We start from the raw sequence: 26,205 nt of genomic DNA, 5'->3' as shown, positions 1-26,205 counted from the left end.
TTCAATGTTTATTAGCTCTACTTCCACCTTAACAACAAACAAAACACTAAATCTTAAATATAATATGGTCGATTAGCATCTAATACTGGAGTAATAAACAACGACCTCCTAAAGAAGTGATGACTTCACCGACTTTTTTGTTGACACTCCTAGTTAAGTGCTCTAATTAAATTTAAATTCTGTCATGAAGTAGAAAAGTGCAGTATGATCCCACAGAGATGCTTCACATACAGGCTAATCGTCTCATTCTCAGCTCTTTACTGGTCATATGTCACTTCTGATTTGCTTTATATGTACGTAACTGGAATTCAGAGACCTTCACACACACAGACTGTACACACACTCTCTAAAGGCAGGTTGTACAGCATCTTTTCCAAATCCGAGGTCATAAGATTTTAATTCAGGCGGCAAACACATTTTATTTACTTATTTTTTTTCTGACATGGGGTAGTGTCTTGCAAAATGCTGTGTGTCTATGTCATGGACTACAAATGAATATTTCTTCCACGTCTGCACGTGCATTTTGAGATTTTGCCTAAGGGCCAACAGATGTTCAGCTTTTTATTTATTTTTTTTATTTGTATTATTTTTGGAGTGTGGCAGAGGCGATACTGTTAACTTCCATCATGGTATAAAAAAACCTCTTCCTCATTTCACTGATTTTACTATCAGCACGAGATTTAGACTGAATGCAGTTTCAATTTCTATGCAAGACAGAAAGCAAGACGAGAGAAACGCTTAATGTTTATCTGTGAATTTCTGTACCTGATATTATGTGAAGTATATTTGAAGAATATTTGTAAATATTAAATGAATAAATATAATAAAGAAATATTCCTCACAATAAAAACAAAAACTATTTTTTTTAAATTAATGAATGAATTAATTTCAATGTATTTATTTTATTTATTTTTATTTAGTTAGTTTTGTTCTATATAGACTCAAAGGTTTAGGTGTCTAAGAACTAGGTTTGCAGTAATACGTAAAGGATTTAAACAGTGTAAATGGAACTGTGAAAGTGTAAAGGCTCTGTAATCTGTTTAAATCAATTTCTGTCTTTATTCACTCTCATAAAAAAGTAAATGTATTTTACATTATCTAAAAGAAACCCTGAAGCATCCACAGAACAGAATCTCAGGGCATTAGTATTACTTTTATCTTTAGTGAAGGATTTTTTCATTTATGTATGTATGTATGTATGTATGTATGTATGTATGTATGTATGTATTATTTTTAACAACCTCTGCTTTAACCGCCTATGCTATAACATAGGTCCCATGGTATAACCGATTTTGTTGTTGTTTTTGTTTGTTTGTTTGGTTGGTTGGTTGGTTGTTTGGTTGGTTGGTTGGTTGGTTTTATTTATTTATTACCAACTAGGACAAACTCTATGCGCTGATTTGAAAAGGTTTTTTTCAAGATCCCAAGAGCGGATCACTAGCTATAAACTGATCCCGAAATCCTTCGGCCACTAGTGCAACTTTAAATGTAGCCTTTAATAGAAAAAAAACATAATTAATCGGGAAAGTTTGTCTTTAGAGGACTCTGAAGCATTAACCCCAGACCTGATGTCTTGAGTACATCCCAGAGTACATCAGGACCAAGGGGTTATATGAGTTTTACATATGCAAATAGGTCAAGACTGGGTTCATGTTTCAACACCAACTGCACTGCAAATTAGTCACTGTTATAAAAAATTCAAACCGGCTTCGCTTAAACAGAGCGAAACATCTGCAGTCATAATAATGCTAATGATTATGAGGTCAATGCTAACCAAGCAGGCCCTGCGTGTGCTTTGTCTGGTCGGTGGAAAGCGAAGGTGGGGGCTGGCTGAAAATTTTAATTATTTATTTTAGAAAGAGTGATTGTTCAGTAAAAAAGGAAAAGTTTTGGATCATGAAACACGATGGAGAGCACTCATGTACAACACTGTGCATGTGCGAAGACACGGACCTTAACAGGGTTATAAAAACACAGCACTGTGGGCAACATCGTTTTACTAGCCAATAAAAAAAATCTACTTATTACTCCTTAGAAAACAATAGAATACACAGAGCCTCATAATGCTGTTGATCGCAATCCAATTCATTTTTAATTTTCAGTTTTATTACCTAATTTTGCCTCAGAGACTCAGGGAACAATACTTGTACATCTTGTGCAAATCTATAACTACGACTATACATCAGAGAGAGTAGTGCCTAAGGGAGCAATTGTCATGATTTCAACTTTTCAGCATGGGTAAACTTTATAGCTCTCAGCTTGAAGGAGAAAATTATATAGCTTCACTACACTGTGCATTTATTTGCCAAAATGGCTTTCCCAAAATCTACAAGTTGAAAATTCGGAGCTATTTCAATTCATCAACAGCTCATAAGAAGCTGCCTGTTAACTGCTATAATACTTTGTCTAGTGGACAATCCAATCAGCAAATACGGGCAGTAAAGCGGAAAATTTTAGGCTCACCTCATTTCTGGAGGAAAAAAGCACTACTATTTCCTAAAAAAAATAATGACATACTAGAAATTATATTGCACTCATTTTCTATTATATATATTTTTCATCAAATTGTTCATTCTTCTCATTCTCATTCTCATTCTCAAGTTTCGAGGCAACAACACCAATCCTGGTGGGAAGGTGTCATGCTCTAATAGACATATATACTGTATGAACAACAATCACCAAGATGTGCTTGATCCTGCAAAACAGAGCTAAAAGTCTCAAATCATCAGTTGTATCTCATTTAGGCTAAACAAGGAAATTAAAAACCTCATCATAATTAATCACTTGATTTGTTAAAGTTTGAGGCACCTGTAAAGACACGCTATACGATCAAAAGCATTCAGACCTCTGTATTAGCTTCCGATTAAACCAAACACACATGAGAATTAATACGACCCTATTGCAGTTATAACAACCTCCATTCTTTTGTGACTTCTTGAAAGAGGATGCCAAGATCTTGCCTGGTTGCCCCAAAAGTGTTCAGTGGGGTTAAGGATCTTGAGTTCCTCGACAAAAAAAAACATTAAACTTAATTGACCTTGCCTTGTCCATAGGTTGAGTCATATAGGAACAGGAAAGGGCTTTCACCAAACTGTTGCTAAAAATTGCATAGCAAGCAATTGTCTAATATATCTTTATATGCTATCGCATTAACTTTGGCCCTAGTGGTGCTAATTCTGAAAAAACATTATCCTCCCTCACCAAGCTTTACTCTTGGCACTATGCATTCTATGCATGCACTGTGCACGTTCTCCTAATATCTACCAAACCCAGATTCTTCCATCAGACTGCCTGAATCGTGATTCATCACTTTACGTAAAAATGGCTACTCCAGAGTTCAGAGGCAGTCTGCTTTACAACACTCCAACTGATGCGGGGCTGATCTAGGAAGGCAAAAATTTCATGAACTGATACTTACAGTAGCAAACATGGCATCCTGTCTCTGTGCCTACTTTTAAAGTACAACCCATCCTACTGCCACACAGCTATGTGCTTGTTTTTATACACCTGTTAGCAACGGGCTTGGCTAAAACACCTAAAGTCAATAATGTGGATTACAGTTACACCAAATTAAAGATATAGTGAAATCCCTTTTCTTCTTTAATTCTCATTCTGTCTTAGCTTTTATGGAGCTGTGGTTGTTACTATATGAAAATGAGCTTCGTGTGCTTTGCACCTTCTGGGTAAGCGACATTTAACCTAGTCATGCGAGTACAAAACAAACCAATTTGTGTTTAAATTTTAACATAAAAAAAGACTGATAAACGAAGCACATGATGTATCAAATCAGTTCAAACTCAATAATCACATCGGCTCGGTTTGCTGAACCTGGAACTGAAAATCTGATAATCAGTTAATCCTATAAATACTGTATTTGATAACAGGCTTCTGACACTTATAAATATGAGACGGATATTACCATGCAGAGCGATGACACCGTAGCTAATCTTACATTTTTTAAGGTCATGCTTCTTGGTCCAATATATGCCTTCTAAAGTTAATCTCCATGAGCGAATCTTCATTCGTGTTCAAACAGATGCGCACTGTTAGCCTTTTATTTTTTGTCGTTTAATTTTATTTTTTTTTCCAACACAGACCTACAAGGAACTGTGTTTAGTGTCAGTGTAATCCTTAATTATCATGTAGCTCCAGGCGTAGCTTTATGTGATCACTGAGAAGCAGTGAGAGGAACTAGTGGCAGACGTGTTCCATCTTCATTACAGAGCTCTCCTTAATGAACAGGAACAAAAAAAAAAGCTCTCTGCTGAAAACTCAGGAAAATGAAACAGAGAGAGGGGGGAAAAGTGTTGTTTTTCTCATGCATGAACTGGCCTTGATTATATATGAAAGTTTCCTTTGTATATTTGGTCATTTTTTGGTTATATTTTGTAAAGAAAAGAATGTCGTGTCTACATAAATGTGTATAGTGAAATTTGACAGTACTGTGTTTTAGTGGGCGATAACGAATAAACACATTATTTTAAAACAACATAAAAAATAATAAAAATCATGAAACAGGATTCAAATATGTTATGAAGCAGACAGATGGATGCCAGCACAGATATTCTGCTTTTATTAAAACCAGCATAGCAGATGATTGATGAATTGCAAACTACAGAAGACTAAAATCAGGAAACGTGATGATCAACTAATCAGGAATGCGTTCGATTCGGTACCTAATGTTCGGCTGTGGATTCAGTACGTACTCATAAATATACAGTATGTATGTAATATAAATACATTCTAGACATTCTGCCATGTTGGCATCGTCATGTGATCCACATCATTAGATTAAACTCAAAGGTTTTTATTTTCTTTTTAATCCTTCAAAAAGTTCATCTATTCAGGTGTAGATAAATACGGACCGTTCAACCACAAGGCAGAATGTAGATCTTTCATGCCAGTCCCAATGCAGTATGGGATAGCGCATTGTCCGTTGTTGGCAGAAGCAGTAGCCCATCTGGGCATTTCTCACCTACTGATTTATGATACTGAGAATTCCGACAGTCTACTCCTCCGGCATTGTGTTTTCTACCTTCTATACAGTAGCTAGATTGGCTATTCACATGCAATTAAGCATATAAAGGTTCAGACTTGTCCTAGACACCGAAAAAAAAAGTTGAGCATGAAGTTTATTTTAAGCATGAGATTATTTTAAGAGCAGAGATTGTGAGCAGGGAAAGGTGCCTGAGGTCATGAGCTGAGTCCTGGGAGCTGTACTGTTGTATCACACAACGGTGACAAAGTGTGAGTGTACGAGCAAAAAATTTGATTCCTCAAAAAAAAAATCACACCTCAATTAACTTTAATTAAATCAAATCACAGTTTAATTAACAATCGTACAGAAGCTACAAATTTATTACCAGCTTCTTATTATATCTTATTAGGAAACACTGGTAATAATTGTGTAATAAGTGAATATACTGATTTAAAATAATACATCTGTATGTCATAATATGTCATATGAAGAACAATTCTTGATGAGATGGCCGCTATGCTGGGATTGTTGAATCTGAACTCATTATGTTATAATGATGGGTGAAAGTTTGTGGTATCGATGGCGGGATTTAAACGTTTTTCCCTCTATGTTCAACTCCAACCTGGATAGTGATGTCTTTGCTGTTATTTTATCGATTTTTATTTTATTTTATTTTATTTAGAACAGGTGAGAAAGGAATTCCATGAAAAGGGACCAAGAGTGATAAGAAGTATGAAGTGGGAATTTTGCCTTGATTGTCTGAAATATGTAACAAAATATTAATTGTCGAATAAATTTATTGATTTAGCCGTTAATTATAAGCATATTAAACACATACCGAGACAGACATTAGCAAAAAAGTTATGTCCTGCATTAACAGGTCAAAGAACAAATAAAGAAAACATTTCAATTAAAACGTTATATTTAAATCAACTAATATTTTAATATTTGTTAAACTACTACTTCTATTTAGTTACAAGACTTATTGTAATCACAATAAGTAATATTAATATAAGTGAATACGGTTTACTTAGTAAACCGTATTCACTTATATTAATATTACTTATTGTGATTTAGAGGCTTTAACACTGAAAAAAGTCCTTATTAAATATTATAAGAAATAATATATTAAAAGAGAAAAACACTATAATTAAGTATGTAGGATTAATGATATAAAGCAGTATTTGCTGTAAAACTATTTAGAATGAGACTTGAATGAGAGAGTAGAATGGGAAAAATTTGCACATACAGTAAATAATAACCAAGTCCTTAATTAACACGTACTTATGTACTTGATTAAATACTTTATATTAAAAATAAGTATTGGTGTATTAGTTAGTAAATGTTTGAAAATGGCAGCTCGAGGAGAATCTGTGCTATGCAGGTCTCACAGTAAATGCCAGAGACACATTCTGTCTTCATTACAAGCCTATAATTAATGAGGAAGAAAAACGAGCCCTGTGTGACTGAGAAAAGGGGATTTGAGGAGGGATAAAAGGACAAGGGAGGAGCGAGACTAATGGTTTGTGCCGTCATTCGATGAGCTGCAGGAGCCTCTGGGCCGTAAATTTGAACCCTCTTGTCTCGCCTTTGATTAAAACACTGCAAATTTACAACTCTCTTCCACGCAGTTCATAACTCAGAGGCCCTGTGAGACAGAAACTACAGGCTTATCAATATGAATGAAGTGCAAGTGTTTTGCCTTGAATGCTACCAAATCTCGTGATAAAAATATTCTTCTATCACACGTTCTATCGGATGTACTTATGAGTTCTTTTATTGTAGTGATCATATCATATAAGAAGGTGATGAATATATTAGCTAATAAACATTCAAGCTAAGAGGCAGCTTTTTTCTGCTAGGTGTCCTTACCACATTTTAATAATCAGACACTAAAATATTTATAGTGAGGATTAAAAGCAAGACTTACCTTTCGCTTGTTATTTGGGCTGACGTACAAGTAACTAAGAATGGTTTTCACCCCGACTTTCTCATTAAGCTTCTGGTAAGTGGTTCCGTAGTCAGTTGACCTGCAAGTTAATGAGAGAGCACAATGAAGACTCTGTGAATTGCTTGTCACAATTTAAGTCCAACCATGTCTTTAAGCGGTTGAGGACCATGCATTCAATTAAATCATTCAGTTTATTTTTCCAGTTTTAAAAATTTTATTAGAAGACTTAATTGTGTGCACTGATAAATATGAATGAGTTAATTATGAACTGGAGAATTTGCATGTGTCCTCAATGTCAAAGTTCATGTCTAGTTCATTGAAGTTGAAGCTGTTATTTATTATGTCTCATGCACAGCTAACCAGACGATGTTGATTCATTCTTGTTGCTGTGAACAACAACGACACCCTACCTTGTGCAATTAATAATTTCTCCTTCAGTATTTCAGCAGAAATAGAAGAATGCAGAAATATAACGTAAAATACTGAGAAATGTCAGAGAATTAGGGCTTATTTCATGTGCTCTTATTTCTTACAATGCAATCAACCAACAAAAGATGCACATTTAGAATAGGAGGTAAAAATTTAAGCAGCCAGTTATGATGTCTGTATGGGAGTGTCCCAAATCGTACTTATACTCTATTCTATGTCACTTTGGAGTATAACTTTAATTTAATTCAAATTTATTTGTATAGCGCTTTTAACAATGTGCATTGTCTCAAAACAGCTTTTTTTTTTTTGAGAACATAAGAAACATAATACAAAATAGACAATGTTTATTATACAAAGATTATTATTATTATACAAAATTTCAAGATTAATATTAGACTTATATTTAAATGTGTTTGTGTTTATCCCAAATGAACAAGCCTGAGGTGACTGAGGTGACGGTGGTGAGGAAAAACTCCATTAGATGGAAGAGGAAGAAACCTTGAGAGGAACCAGACTCAAAAGTGAACCTCATCCTCATTTGGGTGACACTGAAGGGTGTGATTATAAACTGTTATAAACAGGGAATATCGGCATTATGAATAATGTCCTTTCTACACTCGTATACAGTCTGACAATTGTGTATCGATTAAGGGGTTGTTGTCCTCAAAGTCCAGAAGAACTACCATGTAGTTGGACAAGAAGGAAAAAAAATAATAAATGTTCAATTGGACCATATTGTAAGATATATTTTTTAAACATTTTAATATTTCACTGTATTCTGCTACAGCTAGCAGCATCACATTACATATGTTTTACGTCACTTGCCATCGAGGGGGAAATGGTTTATACTTCCTGTTAGTACACTAGATGGCACAGTACATAATAAATAGTGTAAGTGCATAGTGTATGCATCATTTGGGACACAGCTGAACATGTATGACATTCTATGTTCTAAACTGTTCTAAATGACATAAAAAAGTTTTTTCTGTGCTTCTTATGATGCAGCCTTACAGACAACTCAATGTACATATAGAACACAAATAGATATTCAAAATGTAATATACAGAAACTCTACGAATTACGATAGTTTGACTTACAAATATTTAATCTTATAATGGATGATAGCGATACGACAAAATTGTAAATATATTTGAAATTTCACTTGGCAGGCAATCGTGGCAGCGTATGTGGTACAGTATGATACATTGGGCTCCTGCCTTGTCGCCTTGTGAGATGCCTTGCCTTAGTCTCGCTAGAGATCGAGAAAGTACAGTTGTCTCAGTGTACAAGTGTGCAATTTAAAAGTTAATTTAGTGATCAACAACCTAATTTTGTTCAAGTATGCAGACATTAAACAGAATCTCGATGGGTACAATACCATACAATACTTCAACGCATGTATGATAAGTAGCATTAGCAAAAATCATTTACATTTCTGTCATTTAGCAGACACCCTTAAGACTGACTTACATTTTATTTCATTATACACCTGAGGGATTAGGGCCTTGCTCAGTGGTGGACCTGGGACTTAATCTCATGATCAGTAGTCCAACACCTTAACCACTAGGCTACCTCATCCCTCATTTTAGGGCTATCACTCCATTAGACAAATGAATGCTACGCCATACTGATTCCCAATTGTTAAAACTCCTTGGAAGGCTACAGTAGGTCATGGTTTGACTTTTGATATTTTCTAGTTACAATGGGGTCATGGAAACGCATCACCTTCGTAACGGAGACTAGCCGTAAACGTCTGTTTAATAAAATAGTTAGATGCACACGTTTCATCCAGAAATCATCATACAAACTCTAACATTTAACATTTCACCTCCAACAGCGAAAAGGAAGAAAATTGATTTATAAGATTTCATATTAAAAAGTCCTGCCACCTCCGTACATGTATTTACATTTACTTATGGAAAAATATTTAAACTGGTTCCTTAACCAAAGCAGCATAACATAATAACTTTAACATAAGAACAATAAAAATAAAAACATTTACATTTCATTGTCAACATGTAATTTTGGTAAAATATTTCTAGTTTTTGTAAATTTTGTCTATTTTTCACAATTCACCACAACAAATTGCAGTGTTTTCTCCCAGACCATGACACATTGCAGCACAGGGATGCTAAATAAAGTGTGTAGAGAATATGTTTTATTTCTTATATGATCAACTAATTAGTTTATAATCTAGGACAGAAGTGTCCCGTCTTAGTAACCAAAACATGTGGTCGAGCTTGGCTTTCAATAAAATATCCTGCTTAGTTGGAATGAAAACCTACAGCCGCACCAGCCATTTCTGGACACCCAGTGATCTAGGATTAAATTCTGAAATGTTGCCATGCTGTGAGATGCTGCATCAAGCAACATCCTCCTCTCAGCTAACATTACCTGTCATTACCTTCACACATATTGCAATGTGTTTAAAAAATAAATAAATAAAAAGAGCAGTATGTGATTTCCACCAAAATGTTTCCTCTGCCCTTTTAAACGTTCAATTATTTTTCGATTGAGTGACTCAGACACTGGCCTCTGTGTCTCCAAAACAGATGACGGGGTAGTTTTGTAAACTCCAGACATAAAGATATCTCAGGATGACAAAACATGCATAGAGTTTGCAGAAAACTGCTTCAGCACACCATTTGACCTTGTTCGGAAAGGTCAAGGCATTTTACCACCACGCAACTTCCTCACCTCTACAATTTATACACTCAGAAGTGTTCACAGTGTTTACCACTGAGAAAGGGGTAACAGGCTTCAGTGTGCTGTTACAGAAGGTCCAATTCTTTATTATTATTATTTTTTTCCCTCAGCACATATCTGAGGTCACTTGTGGATTAGAGGCAAGCCTGAGATATGATCCTCTCAGGAACTGACCTCTCAATAAGTTTAATATATGGCATAATTTTAAAGGGAAAATATATCCATATACTGTTTTTTTTTTTTTTCTGGATTGATATTGGCTTTATGGGATTATGAAAGAAGTCCAGAGAGTCTTTGCGTGTAGCATTTTCCCCTTTGTACAGTATGTGTCTTTTTGGCAAGGGCTTGTACATAAATTGTGTAAGTTCTATGTATTGTACATTGTACAGTTATTTTCTGAGGTACAGAATTAAAAAGATTCTCTATCACAAAAAACGGTCCTTTGTATAGTTAAAATTCTAGCTTTCAAAAAAGGATCTACTTAGAATCAATGGGAAACCCTCTGTTGCAGGGATCTACATAGAATCCTACAGAGTTGCCCAAGAGAATCACAGGATGTCTGAATTAAACCTTGGAGCTTTCTAAAGGGCTTCTGTGTGAAGTCTTTGCTGAAAAGTAAACTTTCTTTATATAACCTTTAATGTTTCCCCAGTTAGGGTTTTTCTCACACACACACACACACACACACACACACACACACAAACACACAAACATTTAATCCCCTGTTGTGGGATTAAACAATGCAGTAATCAACTATGTACTGTAATGTGCTATAGGCTCTATATTCCATTTCCCTTTTTACAAGCTATACAACAGTCTGGCACACACCTCTGTTTAACCAGAGAAATATCTGTATTAGGGAAACAGTTGGAAGGGAAAAACTATAAGAAAGAAAAAAGGCCACAAGGGGCAGTTTAGTGTTGGAACATGAACTGCATTGAGACAATACCTCAGATATTTACATTTACATGTCTCATTTAGTAGACACCCTTATCCAGCGAGACTTACTATTTTATTTATTTAAATTTATACAACTGAGCAATTGAGGGTTAAGGGCCCAGTAAGGGCCCAGTAGTCCAACGCCTTAACAACTACACTACCACAACCTTTGTGCAGGTCATTTTTCGAGAACCAGTTTTGGTACTAACAACAACAGCTTTAATAACCTACAGAGAAAATGTCATTTGTGTTATTCTGGATCAAAAAACAAACAAACAAAATGGTATTCTATATGTAATATCTATTTTCTATACTGCTTATTCTGTCACAGGGAGCCTGAAGCCTATCCTAGGAGACTCTGGTCACAAGGCGGTGGACACCTTGGATGGAGTATACCAAACAATCACACACACTCCCCCGGAGCCCTCTAGATCTTTAAAGGTATTAGCTGGTATCTGGCACCATGGCATTAGCAGCAGATTCTTTAGCTTTTGTTAGTTGAGAGGTGGGATCTCCATGGATCAGACTCATTTGTCCAGCACATCCAAGTGATGCTCAATCAGACTGAGATCTGGTAAATTTGAAGCCAAGTCATCAAACACCTTCAAAGACCTTACATAACTACATCCCACCCATTGGAAGACCTCATGAACTCTGTCTCGTACAGCCATGGTACTTAATGTGGATTCCCAGGAGACCATGAAGCATAGCTAGATGTTTCTGTTTTGTTTTTTTTTTTGTTTGTTTTTTTTGGTGGTGGACATCATAACCCACAATATTCCAATTTATTTTATTTACTACTTAGATTAACTACTTAGACTTATTAGCCTGTTTAATTGTTCAGTTGAATTGAATTCAAACCATAATAACCTTTTAGCTGAAAATATGGCATGTGGTAGGCTAGTGGTTAAGGTGTTGGGTTACCAATCGGACGGTTGTGAGTTCGATCACAGGTCCGCCAAGGTGCCACTGTTGGGCCCCTGAGCAAGGCCCTTAACCCTCAATTTCTCAACTGTATAAAAAAAATGAGATAATGTAAGTCGCTCTGGATAAAGGTGTCTGCCAAATTCTGTAAATGTAAAATATTCTTCTGTACTCAAATAATTGAAAATTTGTACTTGCATGGCGAGTAGGGTTTATTTTACATTTAAATTAGTCCATGGTATCACTGGAGATGAAATAAATAGTTTTTGGGGAAGATTTTTAACGTCTATGACACCAAACAATAAACCCTCTTAGTACACTGCATTATTTTAACATTAAACGTCTTCTCAGATCTAGTCTAGTCAAGTTCTCAAGTAGTTTGATGTGGGGCGAACATCATTAAATAATTCAGTCTAGTACTAATGTGAAATCTGTGTTCTGTTGAAATGTGCCAATCCAAAGTTCTGAAAGTTTTCTTTTTTTCTTTTTTTTTTCACTTCGCCACTTCGAATAAATTCTGTGCAAGGCCTAAATAATCAAGTCCCTGCCTAAGATAGCCTAATTTGTGGATAAGATAAGGCATCTCTCATTCAGATTTAATCAAAATGTCTGCTTCTTTAGTCTTAGCAATCAGATGCACAGCCTGAATAGTGGCCTTGTTATAAAAAGTTTTTGATTCTTTAAATGTGCATGCAGAAAGCACTACACCATCAGCTGCAATTTATCGTAACAATCTTCGTTTTTCCTCTGTTCGGTATAAACCACAACCTAAAATGTTCCGGCTATAACTTTTATAGTGTCCTAAAACCTTGCTTTAACTTGAGCTTTAACTATTACAAGAACTCATAAAGAGGCTGTTCTGGGATCAGCATAAAGCAGCAACTCCTGCCAGGGGCTGACAATAAATAGCCTGACTCTGGAGGGTTCTTTTCCTGCTGAGATTTATAATGAAATGGTTACAGAGCAGATGAAATACAGTACTGTTCTCTCTGGACCCAGATGGCAGGAGGTGATTTATGACCGTTGCTCTGCACTGTCGCAGGGGTCATGCAGGACTATTGGAAAATTACATCATCTTTGTATCGATCAGCTACTCATAGGCTATTTCAAAAGACATGTGATTTAATGTCAAGCGGCTGGACCTGTGTAATGTCTCTGCCACTGGCACATAGGTGATGAGAAAAAGGGACATCTTGAGTGAAAAAAAAAAAAGCTCTTCACTTTCAAAAAGCTTCACTTTCACAAGATTTAGTCACCAATTCATTCACCAACCTAATGAACATTTGCTTTAGTAGCTGATTCTACAGCCGATTAACTTAAATGGCTGCATTTTTCTTCCTGTTGAGCATAGGTTACTTCAGCCGAGCTGAAAAGGAGAGTTCTGTTTACAGCCTAAGGTTAAGCTTAAAGAGCAGCTTACTTTTAGCTGTAAACTTCTATTCCTAAAAATAACTAACACATACACACATGCACACACACATACATACACACACACAAAATCATCAACTAATACCTTTACTTCATTAGGTTCACCTGAAAAACATAAACACAACAGGTCAAGACATGAGAAACATCAGAATCTTACTCAATTATGTAGCATGTCTGCTAGTGCCATCTAAATCATTTAGAAACTGCTGACCTCTTGGGATTTACATGCAAAACAACACTGAGAATTAATTCACAATGCTGTATGGAACAACACACAACCAGTTAATGGGATTATGAGATTGGTCAGAAAAGAATCTAGACTAGATCAGACTAATTTGAGATAACAGGAAGACGATGCTAACTAAAATAACCACTGTTTACAGCTGTGGTGAGCAGAAAAACATCCCAGACATCACATGTACTGTACAACACAGCAAACCCTGGGATACACTGTTAGAGCATAGCCAAGAACACAGTAGGCCCAGGCTCATAGAAAATGTTTACTTTCTGCCATGACATAAAGATTGTTTGGTCAGAATTTGTTGTCAAAAGAATTTGTTGTCAACAGAATGAATTTATGGACCTACCCTATGAGGATATGGTTAGCTTAGTGGTTAAGGCATTGCAAGGTTAGTTGAAGTTCAAATCCTAGGTTCACCAATCTGCCAATGCTGGGCCCCTGAGCAAGGCCCTTAACCCTCAATTGCTCAGCTGTAGATGAAAGTTGTGATGAAAATGTAAGTTGCTCTGGATAGGGCGTCTGCCAAATTCTGTGAATGTAACCTGCCCTGTGTCCACACTTCAGGCTGGTGGTGGTAGTGTAAAGGTGTATGGAATGTTTTCTTAGCACATTTATGGAAGTCTTAACACACAGTCAAGCACTGTTTAAATGCCATAGCCAGTTAAAATATTAGCAAGCCTTTATCGACACAATTTGCCTCTCCATCTACCATTTTATTTCATTTCATTTCAGGCATTGGGCAGACGCCCTTATCCAGAGAGACTTACAATTTATCTCATTTTTATACAACTGAGCAACTGAGGGTTAAGAGCCTTGATCAGGGGCCCAGCAGTGGCAGCTTGGTGCACCTGGGAATTGAACTCACAACCTTCTAACCAGTAGTCCAAAACTTTAAGCTACTACATCCCACATCTACCATCTTTTAATAGTTACATTCAGCCTGGTACTTCAGTGGCCTCCCAAGTCACCAGATCTATTATAAATTTTGCTACGCAATCATGTCAACATGGACCAGAATCTCAAAGAAACATTTCCGTCACCTTGTGGAATCCATGGTGTGAAGAATTCAGGCCTTTCTAAAAGCAAAGCTTTCTTGTCCTGTATTAGTTCCTAATAAATTGGCTGTTGAGTGTATGTGCAGGGCAATGATTGTTTTTTGTATTTACTTAGTTTTTCTTTTTTACAGTGTTCCGTTTCACATGTTTCGAGTGTTTTGATCAAGGTCACACTTGTACATTGTGTCTGTCTTTGATAAACGGTGTCCATTCTGTGTGTGGCATTGCTTTGATTCAAAGTCTGAACCTTATTTGAACTTCGAGGAAGCAAAAGCATGTTTCTTCTCTTTCAATAAAATGGTGGCTTGAATCTTTTAGAATAGACTTCAAAACCTTCATTAGTTTTTAATAGCTTTGAATCTGCATACATGCTGAGCAGGCTGTGCTTCAAATTGAGTTTTAAGATAATGAGAGCTGCCTTACTGAAAACCCCAAAACTTAAGTCTCAAATCAGCTTGATTTTATGTTGTAAATATATGATCCACACTACATTCTGATAGTCACCAAGCCCTGTTTTATTTCCCATTTCTTTGCTCTTTTGTTTTTTTTTGTTTTTTTTTAAGTGCATTTATAACCCTATGAACAATTTGTAACTGTCTTTATAATTTATTCATTCATTCATTCATTCATTTTCTACCGCTGGATTTTCTATCTCAGGCATCATCGGGCATCAAGGCAGGATACACCCTGGACAGAGTGCCAACCCATCGCAGGGCACACACACACACTCTCATTCACTCACGCACTCACACACTACAGACAATTTTCCAGAGATGCCAATCAACCTACCATGCATGTCTTTGGACCGGGGGAGGAAACCGGAGTACCCGGAGGAAACCCCCGAGGCACGGGGAGAACAGGCAAACTCCACACACACAAGGCGGAAGCGGGAATCGAACCCCCAACCCTGGAGGTGTGAGGCGAACATGCTAACCACTAAGCCACCGTGCCCCTTTGTCTTTATAATGGGTTTAATAAAAGTAAATGTGGCATTGGATCATTAAATACCCAATTTTATATCACATTCCTGTTGAATGTTCAATTCTGATTGGTCAAAACATGTTGATTCATTTTCTATGAGAACAAATCTGTCACTGGTTTTGATATTTTATCATTTCAGAAGTAACCTCGTCTACAAAAGGGCATTATACACTATTTTTTATGAAAACTGGTATTCGAACAATTTTGCTTTTAATAGTGCATACATCCTATTCAAATATATGCAACACGTCACGTTAATATAAACAAGTGCATACTCATACATATAAAAAGGCTATAATAAAAACCTAAAGAATCAAAGGTTACAGATTTCAGTAGCAATTATGGTGAAGGTAAAGAAGGCGATTCCTAAAGTTCTCAGAAATAACAGTATTAAACAACATTCAAGTAGAAAAAATCTACAGAGCCAAAGCACAGCCTGGAAATAATCCTGTGAGTACAATGAAATGAAGCCTAAAAACATTTAAACAAATCGGATCCCCTGTGGAACAATATACTGGTAAAACGAATCTAAAATAAAACACTTTGGCAGTAATTGATCCCAAGAACACCATACTCACAGTGAACCGCAGGGGTAGAAGCATCATAAAAGTAGTAAGTGATACTAGGGCAATATATGTCATTGACATTGTCATTGAAAGAAACATGAATGGAGACATATTCGAAGGGAATTTAATTTCATTAGCCAAGAGACTGAATCTTGGGAGAAGATGGAAGTTTCAATCGACAACATACCAAAACCAAGAACCCTAAATAACTCAAGAAGGCCTTGTATGGTGTAAACAATCTCCTGACTGCAATCCTGGAATTGTACAGAGGATTTTGAAATTGTGAGTGTATCAGTGTGACCCTCTAAACCCTGGGGAAATGAATGAAGATGATTTTCCAAAAGGAATGTGCCGGGACTGAACCACAATGTGGCACAAAGCTAATTACACATGCTCACGTTAAGACCCTACGACTCTATAGAAAATTTCTGCCTTTGGTGCTTTGACTTATGGACTGTAAAGCACTTTGAGACCTGCAGATGTTCACAGCTATTCACAAGGGCAAAACCCCATAATGCATCTGACATTTTATGTGAACCATAAATTACTATATCGCTGTCAATAAGCCAGAAAATAGCGAACAGTAATAGGCTGAAAGGATTGCTTTAAAAGTTCAAGGAAATAGGTATAAAAGGAATAATAGCTGCATTTGGTAAATCTTTCAAGGCCGTGGCTCACCAGATCCAAAGTAAGCGGATTACAAAAACAATTCATTATGCTTTAATGATATAGATCATTGTTGCGTGCCATTTGTGATACAAAAAAAGCATGGTTCATTATGTCAAGGACACTGAGCTTTAAGCTGTGTCAGCTTACTATATTACAGAATTTAATTAGTAGCTCTGCTTTATCTGAATAAATGGGGTGAGTAGCTCCATTTTGCCTTTTGCTGAATAAACTAATTGTGTTATTTAAACCAATTGTGTTATGTAAAATCCCTAAGTGACGTACTGAAATAAGGCAAATACAATTGCATGTGTCTAAAATTGAAGACTTTAATTAATGAGTTAACTTACCAAGTGTGTCTACACAAAATTACAAATAGTTGGCTTTTGTAACGGCACGTGACATGACAAACTACATAACATCTAACAAACCACGGCTGCCACAGACTACAAATCCCAGCAGCCACCAGCACTCCCACATTGTCTTTACTGTAATTATGATCACCTGGTTTCATTATAAATGTTTGGTTTCTACACTTTAAAAGCACTCTGGTTTCGGTTCCTGGTTCTGAGAAATACTCTTTGTCCCACCTTTTTTTTTGGTTTCCCAACATCTGTCTTGCCGTGATATACCTGTTTGAGCCTGCGTTTTTGACCTGTTCCTGTTGCCCTGTTTTCTTATTAAAAGTCCTGCATTTGCATCTTTTTCTTTAAATCATGACAGGTTTCATTTTACATCTTGTTTGGCTCTGCTTTCTTATGAGATCTCCTTCTGCTCTCTTTTGTGATCTCCTTCTGCTCTCTTATGAGAGGTCAGAATGAAATAATCAAAATGAAATATTTCATCTTACTGTAAGCAATACTGTATGTGGACATGGCTTGAGCAAAGCATGTACAGGATCTCATTGTTGAAAAAGAGATCTCACTTATGAGCTCCCTTTTTGCTCTCTTATGAGATTTCTATCTGCTCTCTTGTGAGATCTTTTTCTGCTCTCTTATGAGATCTCTTTTTACTCTCATGAGATTTCTATCTGCTCTCTTATGAGATCTCTTTCTGCTCTCTTATGAGATCTCTTTTTACTTTCTTATGACGTTTCTATCTGTTCTCTTGTGAGATCTCTTTCTGCTCTCTTATGAGATCTCTTTTTACTCTCATGAGATTTCTATCTGCTCTCTTGTGAGATCACTTTCTGCTCTCTTATGAGATCTCTTTTTACTCTCATGAGATTTCTATCTGCTCTCTTGTGAGATCTCTTTCTGCTCTTTTATGAGATCTCTTTTTACTTTCTTATGACGTTTCTATCTGCTCGCTTATGAGATCTTTCTCTGCTCTCTTATGAGCTCTCTTTCTGCTCTCTTATGAGATCTCTTTCTGCTCTCTTATGAGCTCTCTTTCTGCTCTCTTATAGATGTCTTTCTAATTTTGTAAAGTAATAGCCTTTCATTATATCTGTAAAAATTAGACCAATTTGAACAGGCTTGTAAATTGTGTTTTACACTTAAAGGTGTTTCTGGCTGCTCTACTAATGCTCTATTATTTAAACATGCACAGTGATATTCTGGCTATTTATTGAAGCCCTAGGTCCAAGCTGACATTATTTATAGGCTACTTATTTTTGAGTTATTGTGTTTTGGATTAAATTAATTCAATTTAAGTGACCAGTCAATAAGAAATATAATAATTTAAAGATTGGCTGCGGTTTCCATAACTGTAATTATGAGTATGGATTTATATGAACAAGCGAAAAAAAAAAAAGCGGCTTATATTACAGCAGATTGCACACTCTTGTTAAAATAAATAAATAAATAAATAAATAAATAAATAAATGGTAGGTTTTTGGGATTTAAGGAAAATTCAACCGAAATATATCAGATCTTTTCCCACCTTTAATTTGGTACAGCAAGCAACAAAGTCCCATTAGAATAAATAAATAAATAAAATAACAATGTTTAAGGTTAAATAGAGAAAATATCTTATATAAATAACTTTGTGGCATAAGTTTGCACACCCTTTTATAATATGATGTGTTATTATGCTCAGAATGAATTAATCATCTTCTAGGTTTCATCTTACTGTAGGCAATTTAAAGACCATGGCTTGAGCAAAGCATGTACAGGATCTCATTGTAGAAAAGTCCTGATCGGAAAAGGGGTGCAAAATAATTTATATAGTTATACAGTTTTATAGAATAGTTTCTCTTATGGTTCATGTGTCTGGCGTTTAGAGAGAAAGGAAAAAAACTTTCAAACCTGAATTTTTTGACACAAAAAGGATTTGTTTGTTGCAATAACCAGACAGCTTATCACCCAAAGAACATGGTGAAGCATGGTGGTGGCAGCATTGTGCTGTGTGGCTGCTTCTTTTTAGCTGGGTTTAGGGCTCTATTCACATTAAAGAGAAGCATGGTAGCTTGAATAATAATATAGTTTAAGACAAATCCTGTACTGTAGGTAATGACCCAGAGCACAAATCCAAGTCAACAAAGGATGGCTTTAGAACAGTAGATCAACATTTTGAAATGCCTAAGTAGAGTCCAGGTCTAAATCCTATCAAAACCTGTGGAATGACTTGGAATATATTATTAAACTGGAATAAAATTGTGACTGTTGGTACCTTTTTACCCAAAAAGGCAGAGTGTTGTGTTACAAGCATAAACTGCTTTAACAAATTGTTAGTTAACATTTCTGTTTGTTTTTCACTTTGTGTTGGCTGTGTTTTTTTTTTTATACATCTTAATTTTAAAAGGAGTGTGTAGACTATATTAAATCCACTGCAGAGAGGCTATGAACTCTAACACCTCCTCAACCTAACATTAACCTTTTTTTACTTCTAACAAAGAAAAAAATATAATTTATTAAAAGAACATAAACACTTTATTTGGTTGAATGCTTAGTGTAAAAATTCTAATAGGTGAATTTTCTGGCTTCTGTTAAAAATTTGGTCTATTTAATCAGGCTCCAACTTAAGAGAAATTGAATATACAATTTAAGATTTTTGTAATCTTTCCTATGCTTTCCAGTATTTATATATTTTACTATGTTCGCAGTAAAATACATCGCAGAAATATCTAGTATTTTCCATGAACCATTATTATAACACAAGGCTAACACTAAATGATATAATCTCTATTTCATGTGTAGGTCCATTTTAAGAATGACTGTTTAGGAGAAAAAAAAAGAAAAAAAAAGAAAAGAAAAGAAAAGAAAATATTTAAAAATACTCTACTGAACTCAAAATTCTTCTTCTTCTTCTTCTTCTTCTTCTTCTTCTTCTTCTTCTTCTTCTTCTTCTTATTATTATTATCATTGTTATCATTATGATAACAATGATAATAATAATAATAATAATAATAATTATTATTATTATTATTATTATTATTATTAGTAGTAGTAGTAGTAGTAGTAGTAGTAGTAGTATTTATTTATTTATTTATTTATTTATTTATTTATTTATTTACAAAAAAAAAAAATCAAATATGGTTCATATGACAAAGACAACATGCACTTAATATGAAATCCTAAAGATCTACTCTTTTAAGAGCCTTGAAAGCCGCACAGTTCCTAACTTTAGAGCATCCCTGAGTTACAAGAGCACATTGGTGAATCTTTCAGAAGAGTTTCACAACAACTTGTCAGCTTCCTATGTGACAAGATAATCATGACTGACATTCGTTACCACTTAATCATAATGTTTCGAATCGGGAAACCACCGAGCAAATATTCTTTAGAGCGCGTTTTGGATGTACAAGACTTTCCTAACCAGGGAAAATTCCATATACATCCTTCCAATAAAGCAGACAGCTTGTACATGATCTCCATCATCACTGCTTCATTTTGAAGCCAACATGCAAGACAGAAACAACAGGAAACTGTTTTCTAATAGGTTTTGATCCACAAAGATCTTTAAGAAAACGTACATGTGTTCACAATAATGAGTTTTATTACAGGATAGTTTTTTTTGCAAACTTACCTCCACAGGGAGCTCTCAGTGACACTGCCAAGGTTGAAGTCGTACAGCTTGGTCAGCATGAGAATTACCTGGAAAAAAAGCACCATGTGGTTATTTCATTATTCAAGCCTCATGGCTCATGGTAATGTGTGATTAATATATTTGCATAACTTGAAGGTGAAAGATGATTTGTTTGTACATGCTAATCACATAACAGCAGAGAAAGCACTGAAATCCATCTGCTGAAACAAGTAATACAATACATTCAGTCTGGTAGTAGAAAAAAAAATTAGACATTGTTCTAAAAGTATAGATACAGTTTGGTCCATGATTTCTGGCAAAAAACTATTTTATAAAATAGATATTACACTTTTTATTGTACGTTTTCCACTCAGACAACTGAAGAAAATATTTCTGTTTTTACTCACATTGGAAAAAAATACCAACAAATCACTGACATGTTCTGTTATCTTTTAATTGTCCTCAGAAACAACTAAACAAATGAAGCTCCTTCTTAAAAAAAAAAAAAAAACATAAAATGCGATTGAACTTCATCGAATCTGATTCACCGCCTGATTCACCGCTTCACCGCCTTGTGGGTGTTACGTATTTTTGTGTTGGAGTCAATACACTCTGCATGTCTGGCAAAAAAAAATAAAGCAAATACTACAGAGGTTCTTGTTTATTCGCATGTTTAATATATATTTATATATCGGATTGCCTCTGCCAGGAGGTTATGACCTGTGCTTCAATTGATCCTTAGACAAGATACGTAATGACCACAAACATACAGAAGATCAAAATAAATCTTGTATTTAAAATTTCTATTCCTGGTTAAACAATAAACTACCTTTATACATGTGACCTTGCGATGACCTTGACCCTGATCAGATCAAATTCTAATTCGCTCATCTGCTGGTCACAAAAATAACTCCATATGAATCGTTATACATTATGTAAATGACTACAAAACTTTTTTTTCACACGATCACATGGACGGATAAACTGAAACAAAGATCCTCCAAGTTTCTCCAACTTAAACATTACAGGTTTATTAATATTCCTAAAAAAATAAAAGTAGACATAACCTGAATATATGTTTAAGCTCAAAACAGCACCAACTGTTCCTGTGGTTGTATTTTCATGACAAGTGCTAACAATTCTGACACAGACAACATGCACTTAATATGAAAACCTAAAGATCTACTCTTTTAAGAGCCTTGAAAGCCGCACAGTTCCTAACTTTAGAGCATCCCTGAGTTACAAGAGCACATTGGTGAATCTTTCAGAAGAGTTTCACAACAACTTGTCAGCTTCCTGTGTGACAAGATAATCATGACTGACATTCGTTACCACTTAATCATAATGTTTCGAATCGGGATACCACCGAGCAAATATTCTTTAGAGCGCGTTTTGGATGTACAAGACTTTCCTAACTAGGTCAATCGTGCTCCTTGGGGAAAAGGTAAGAGAGAAAATGTTGTAGTTTGCCTGAAGTGAAAAGGAGTAGCACACATGAAAAACTTCTGATCTATTTCTTTCAAATTTGTTGGAAGAGCTGAACATCTGCAAAGGCAGATAGACATACTGGTGGAATATACATTAATGAGGATTGTAACGGAGGTCGTAATTTTGCCTGAGCAAATTTTTTTAATGCTACCTTCTTCATTTTAGTGACCTCCTCCCAGTGTGCTGTACTAACGTGTGAAGCCCAAGTGAGCGGTGTGACTTTGCTCAGATTAATAAAAAAAAAAATAAAAAAACGCACGCAGCCATGTGTCAACAACTACAAGGCAGAAACACATGCACCTGGGCAGCAGAATCACATTTCAACATAATGCTTGTTATCACACTCATTATGTGCCGACATCTGCCACATGTCCACCGGTACAAAGATCAGAACAGACCTCCTGTTCTTTCAAACAGAAGAAGTGCTGGATATAAGAAGGAGATACAGTAGTAAGGAATGTTGTGTACAGTATTTTTTTTTATTCACTTAAAAGGTTCTAAGCCCTTCTCCAAATCATTAGACGCTTAGGTGAGTCGGACGTCTTAGAACAGCAGATGTCCCGATATCGCCAATGTGAAAAAAAGAAGTTATATCTTTATTATGTCGGCTTTGTAGAAGCCAACATTCTGTTTTCCTATTTAAGCTTGGACAAAAATTTATCAAGAGTAACTCCTCCAAATTCGGATATGTTGTAGACCCTGGTCCGAAGTTTGTTGCTATTACTTTTCTAAGCGATCCGAGTACCGGTACTTCCGGTACCGGGTCTCAAAGTGGGCTTTTTTCCCATAGAGTCCCATTATAATATTTGGAGGTTTATAACTCGGCAAGCTTTCGAACTAACTACACCAAACTCGGCCAGCTCCTTTAGGGTGAGACTCTGAACAAAGTTTTTTTAAATTTGTGTACCGACTGGCCTTTCGGTTGTCCCGCAGCCCCGCCCCAAAATATGCAAAATCAAAAATTAGCACAACATGGACATGTGACATATCAAAACACTTAGCCCAATGAGGGAAACTTCCTCAAGAGTATTTAGATGATGTCACATGCTTGTCTCTACTTGCCTCCAAATGTTTTGGCACCCTAGTTTTCTGTCCACTTGATTCTAAAAGTAAAACTGTCCCTTATGTCCACTCGCCTCCATAAAGCACCGGCCTTTGCGAATACTTGCTTCATCAAAGCCAACATCAAAGTGTGTCGTGACGAACTTTACAGATCTAGTTAAACTTGCACCTTTTGGCAGATCTCAGAGCTCACAGCATAACATGTAGTTCTTAAAGATTTAACTGCAATTTATCTGCAGAAATTGGTTTAAATGTACAGAGTGGATCAGATTCCTTTATAGAAATATGTTATTTATATAATATTAACTCTTTTTATCAGTACACTGGTGGAATGGAAATCCACTTATCAGACATTTTCAGTATAAACAGCTTAATTATGGACAAGCACCTGGGGAGAGAATAAATGGGTTTGATATCACCCTTTACTTTGAACGTAGAAACATTAATGTAAAAAAAAACAAATAAAAAAAAAACCCAGGTCTGAATTTATTGCCACTAGTAGGCTAGATAAAAACAGAAATAATGCCAATCTGAGCATGTGCATAAATAACAATGATAAAATGATAAACTATAAACTGCTATATTTACTTATTTGTATGCATCACATCTACTTGACATGTGCTTTCATCCCCATACGGTTAAAATCTGACTTTAGACTAACCTATAATGTGCTCCATCAAGTTGTAGACATGAACAATACATCAATGCTAGATTGTGTTTAAGCCACATGGATCGGCCATGCTATTTTCTTCACTGGTGATTCTAAATCAGGCGACTGCAGTGCAGGGATAATGTTAGTTAACTTCTCTTAGATATGGGCAAGTAATCGAAGAAAACATCAAGATGTCACAACTGCTTACCGAGTAGCTTTTATACAAAGATAAAGATTCCTACCTACTCGGTTTCTCTTGGCTCACAAAAGTAAGCCTAGCAAATCTAAAGGTCAGCTACCAGCTAACTTTGCTACCAGTAGCAAAAGCGTGACTCATCCAACCTGCGTCCTTTCCCCTTTATATGAATTAGAAATTTCAGCAGGTGAATTTAATCTGTGTTTGCTCTGACCTACTGATTGTTTTAGTCGAAAAACTGATAAGTGAAATTTTAGTTTTTAGGTTTGTCCCTAAAGGTTTGTGAACAATAATATTATAATACTTCACAATTTCAGATGTCAGTCATGACACGTCGTGAACTCTGGTTCATTCCCATGCTCAGAGTCGCCATCAATCTTATTAGTTACTTACTGGCCTGTCGCGGTTTGACCCTGCTCTTTGCCTGATGATGTTAGATTGTACCAGGGCTCTCAAGTTTTGAATGTTTTTTTTTTTTCATTGGTTGTTGCGTTAAATCTTACTCAGATAGTGCTATTTTCTCATTGGCTATTGTGTAGCCTCTGTTTTTTGATTGGCTGATAAGTGTCAGGCTCGACTAAGAGCTCCAGGGGAGACGTGCTTGATTTCTGCCCGGTTCCATAGAGACAGCGGTGCAGAATGATACATTTTGGGTGCTGCGGCTTATTAAATATATGATAAATAGTCAAAAAGATTTTCTGGGTGAGAAATACAATGTGTGGCGGGAGAGCGGGACAAAAGACCAAAATGCGTGACTGTCACTCTCAGTGCGTGACACTTGACAGCCCTGTTGTACAGTAGTCTCGTTTCACTTATTAATCCAAATTTTGTGACTTTTTGTAATAAAACCTCCTATATTTGTATCCTACCTCTAAGCATCTACTTCCTGACGAAGTAGGAAGTTTAAGTAGGTTTGGTCTTGGCAGGTTATATCTGCTATACTGCTGCTGCTGGGAGAGTATGAAGACTTGCACAGTTGAACCTGCTCAGAAATAGAGATATTTAATAACATGATGCTGCTGCCTAAAGTAAAGCAGGAGGTATCCCCTCTGAGGCAGATCTATACCAAGAGGAGCGGCAGAGAAGGAGAGGAAAGAGGAAAATCTCTTGCTGTGTGTAGAGGCTGTGCCTAGGGGTTTAGACTGGGTAATAACGGAGAACAACAAAGGGCTGGTGTCAGGTCAACCAATCAGCACGTATCATAACTGAACTAGAAGTTTATACGTTATAATGTGCAATTGTTTCCATAGTAACAATTTGAATTTATTTATTATTAACAAGAGTGAAGATGTTTTTAACATTTATTTAACAGTATGGTACGAGTCACAGGTGTAAACACTCTCATGAAATCATACAAATAAACTTAATAAACTCATACTTAAGTAAGACATGGTGATGTAAACATTTTTGGTTTTTGTTAATTGAAGTTTTTCGTGTTTTGTAACTGCTTGAAAAATCTTGCCAATTGTGTCTTTTAAAATGACGTCTTCGCTCCATGCTGTTCCAGACTTTTCACGTAAGATGGCTTGGCCTCGTTTAAATAAATCTGCATTGGTGAACTCTTGGTTGATTTAGCACGCTAATTCCATTTGCAACTACATTTTTTTGTTTGTTTTTTTTTTTGAGCAAACCGAAGTAGTTTCTCTGTAGATCAATATTTTTATTTTTTTGAAAAAAAGACAGACAGACAGAAAAACAGACAGACAGACAGACAGACAGACAGACAGACAGACAGACAGACAGATAGATAGATAGATAGATAGATAGATAGATAGATAGATAGATAGATAGATAGATAGATTTTCATGATGAACTGATATCTTCACTACATATTTAATTTGAAGGACATGACACAAAACACATTAGAAAATGTTTTTTAATTCAAACAAAACTGAATGAATCATTAAATAAATAAATAAAAATGTAGCCAATTAAACAATATTTTCACAAAAGCCTAGGTGCAATATGGTACAA

The 26,205-nt window shown here is 35.8% G+C and overlaps 1 protein-coding gene across 1 annotated transcript in view; it reads right to left on the bottom strand.

The window, feature by feature from the left end:
- Positions 1-26,205, bottom strand: part of LOC132839287 (VPS10 domain-containing receptor SorCS1) — a 221,771-nt gene that overhangs the window by 84,624 nt on the left and 110,942 nt on the right. Inside the window, exons 2-3 of the mRNA XM_060860185.1 lie at positions 20,834-20,901; positions 6,909-7,008 (exon numbers count right to left, since the gene is read on the bottom strand). Of these exons, the coding sequence (XP_060716168.1) occupies positions 6,909-7,008; positions 20,834-20,901 (168 nt within the window). The remainder of the gene's footprint in view (positions 1-6,908; positions 7,009-20,833; positions 20,902-26,205) is intronic.

This window comes from Tachysurus vachellii, chromosome 24 (genome assembly GCF_030014155.1).
Source record: "Tachysurus vachellii isolate PV-2020 chromosome 24, HZAU_Pvac_v1, whole genome shotgun sequence".
Taxonomy (NCBI): domain Eukaryota; kingdom Metazoa; phylum Chordata; class Actinopteri; order Siluriformes; family Bagridae; genus Tachysurus; species Tachysurus vachellii.
This window is presented reverse-complemented; position numbering and strand designations above follow the sequence as displayed.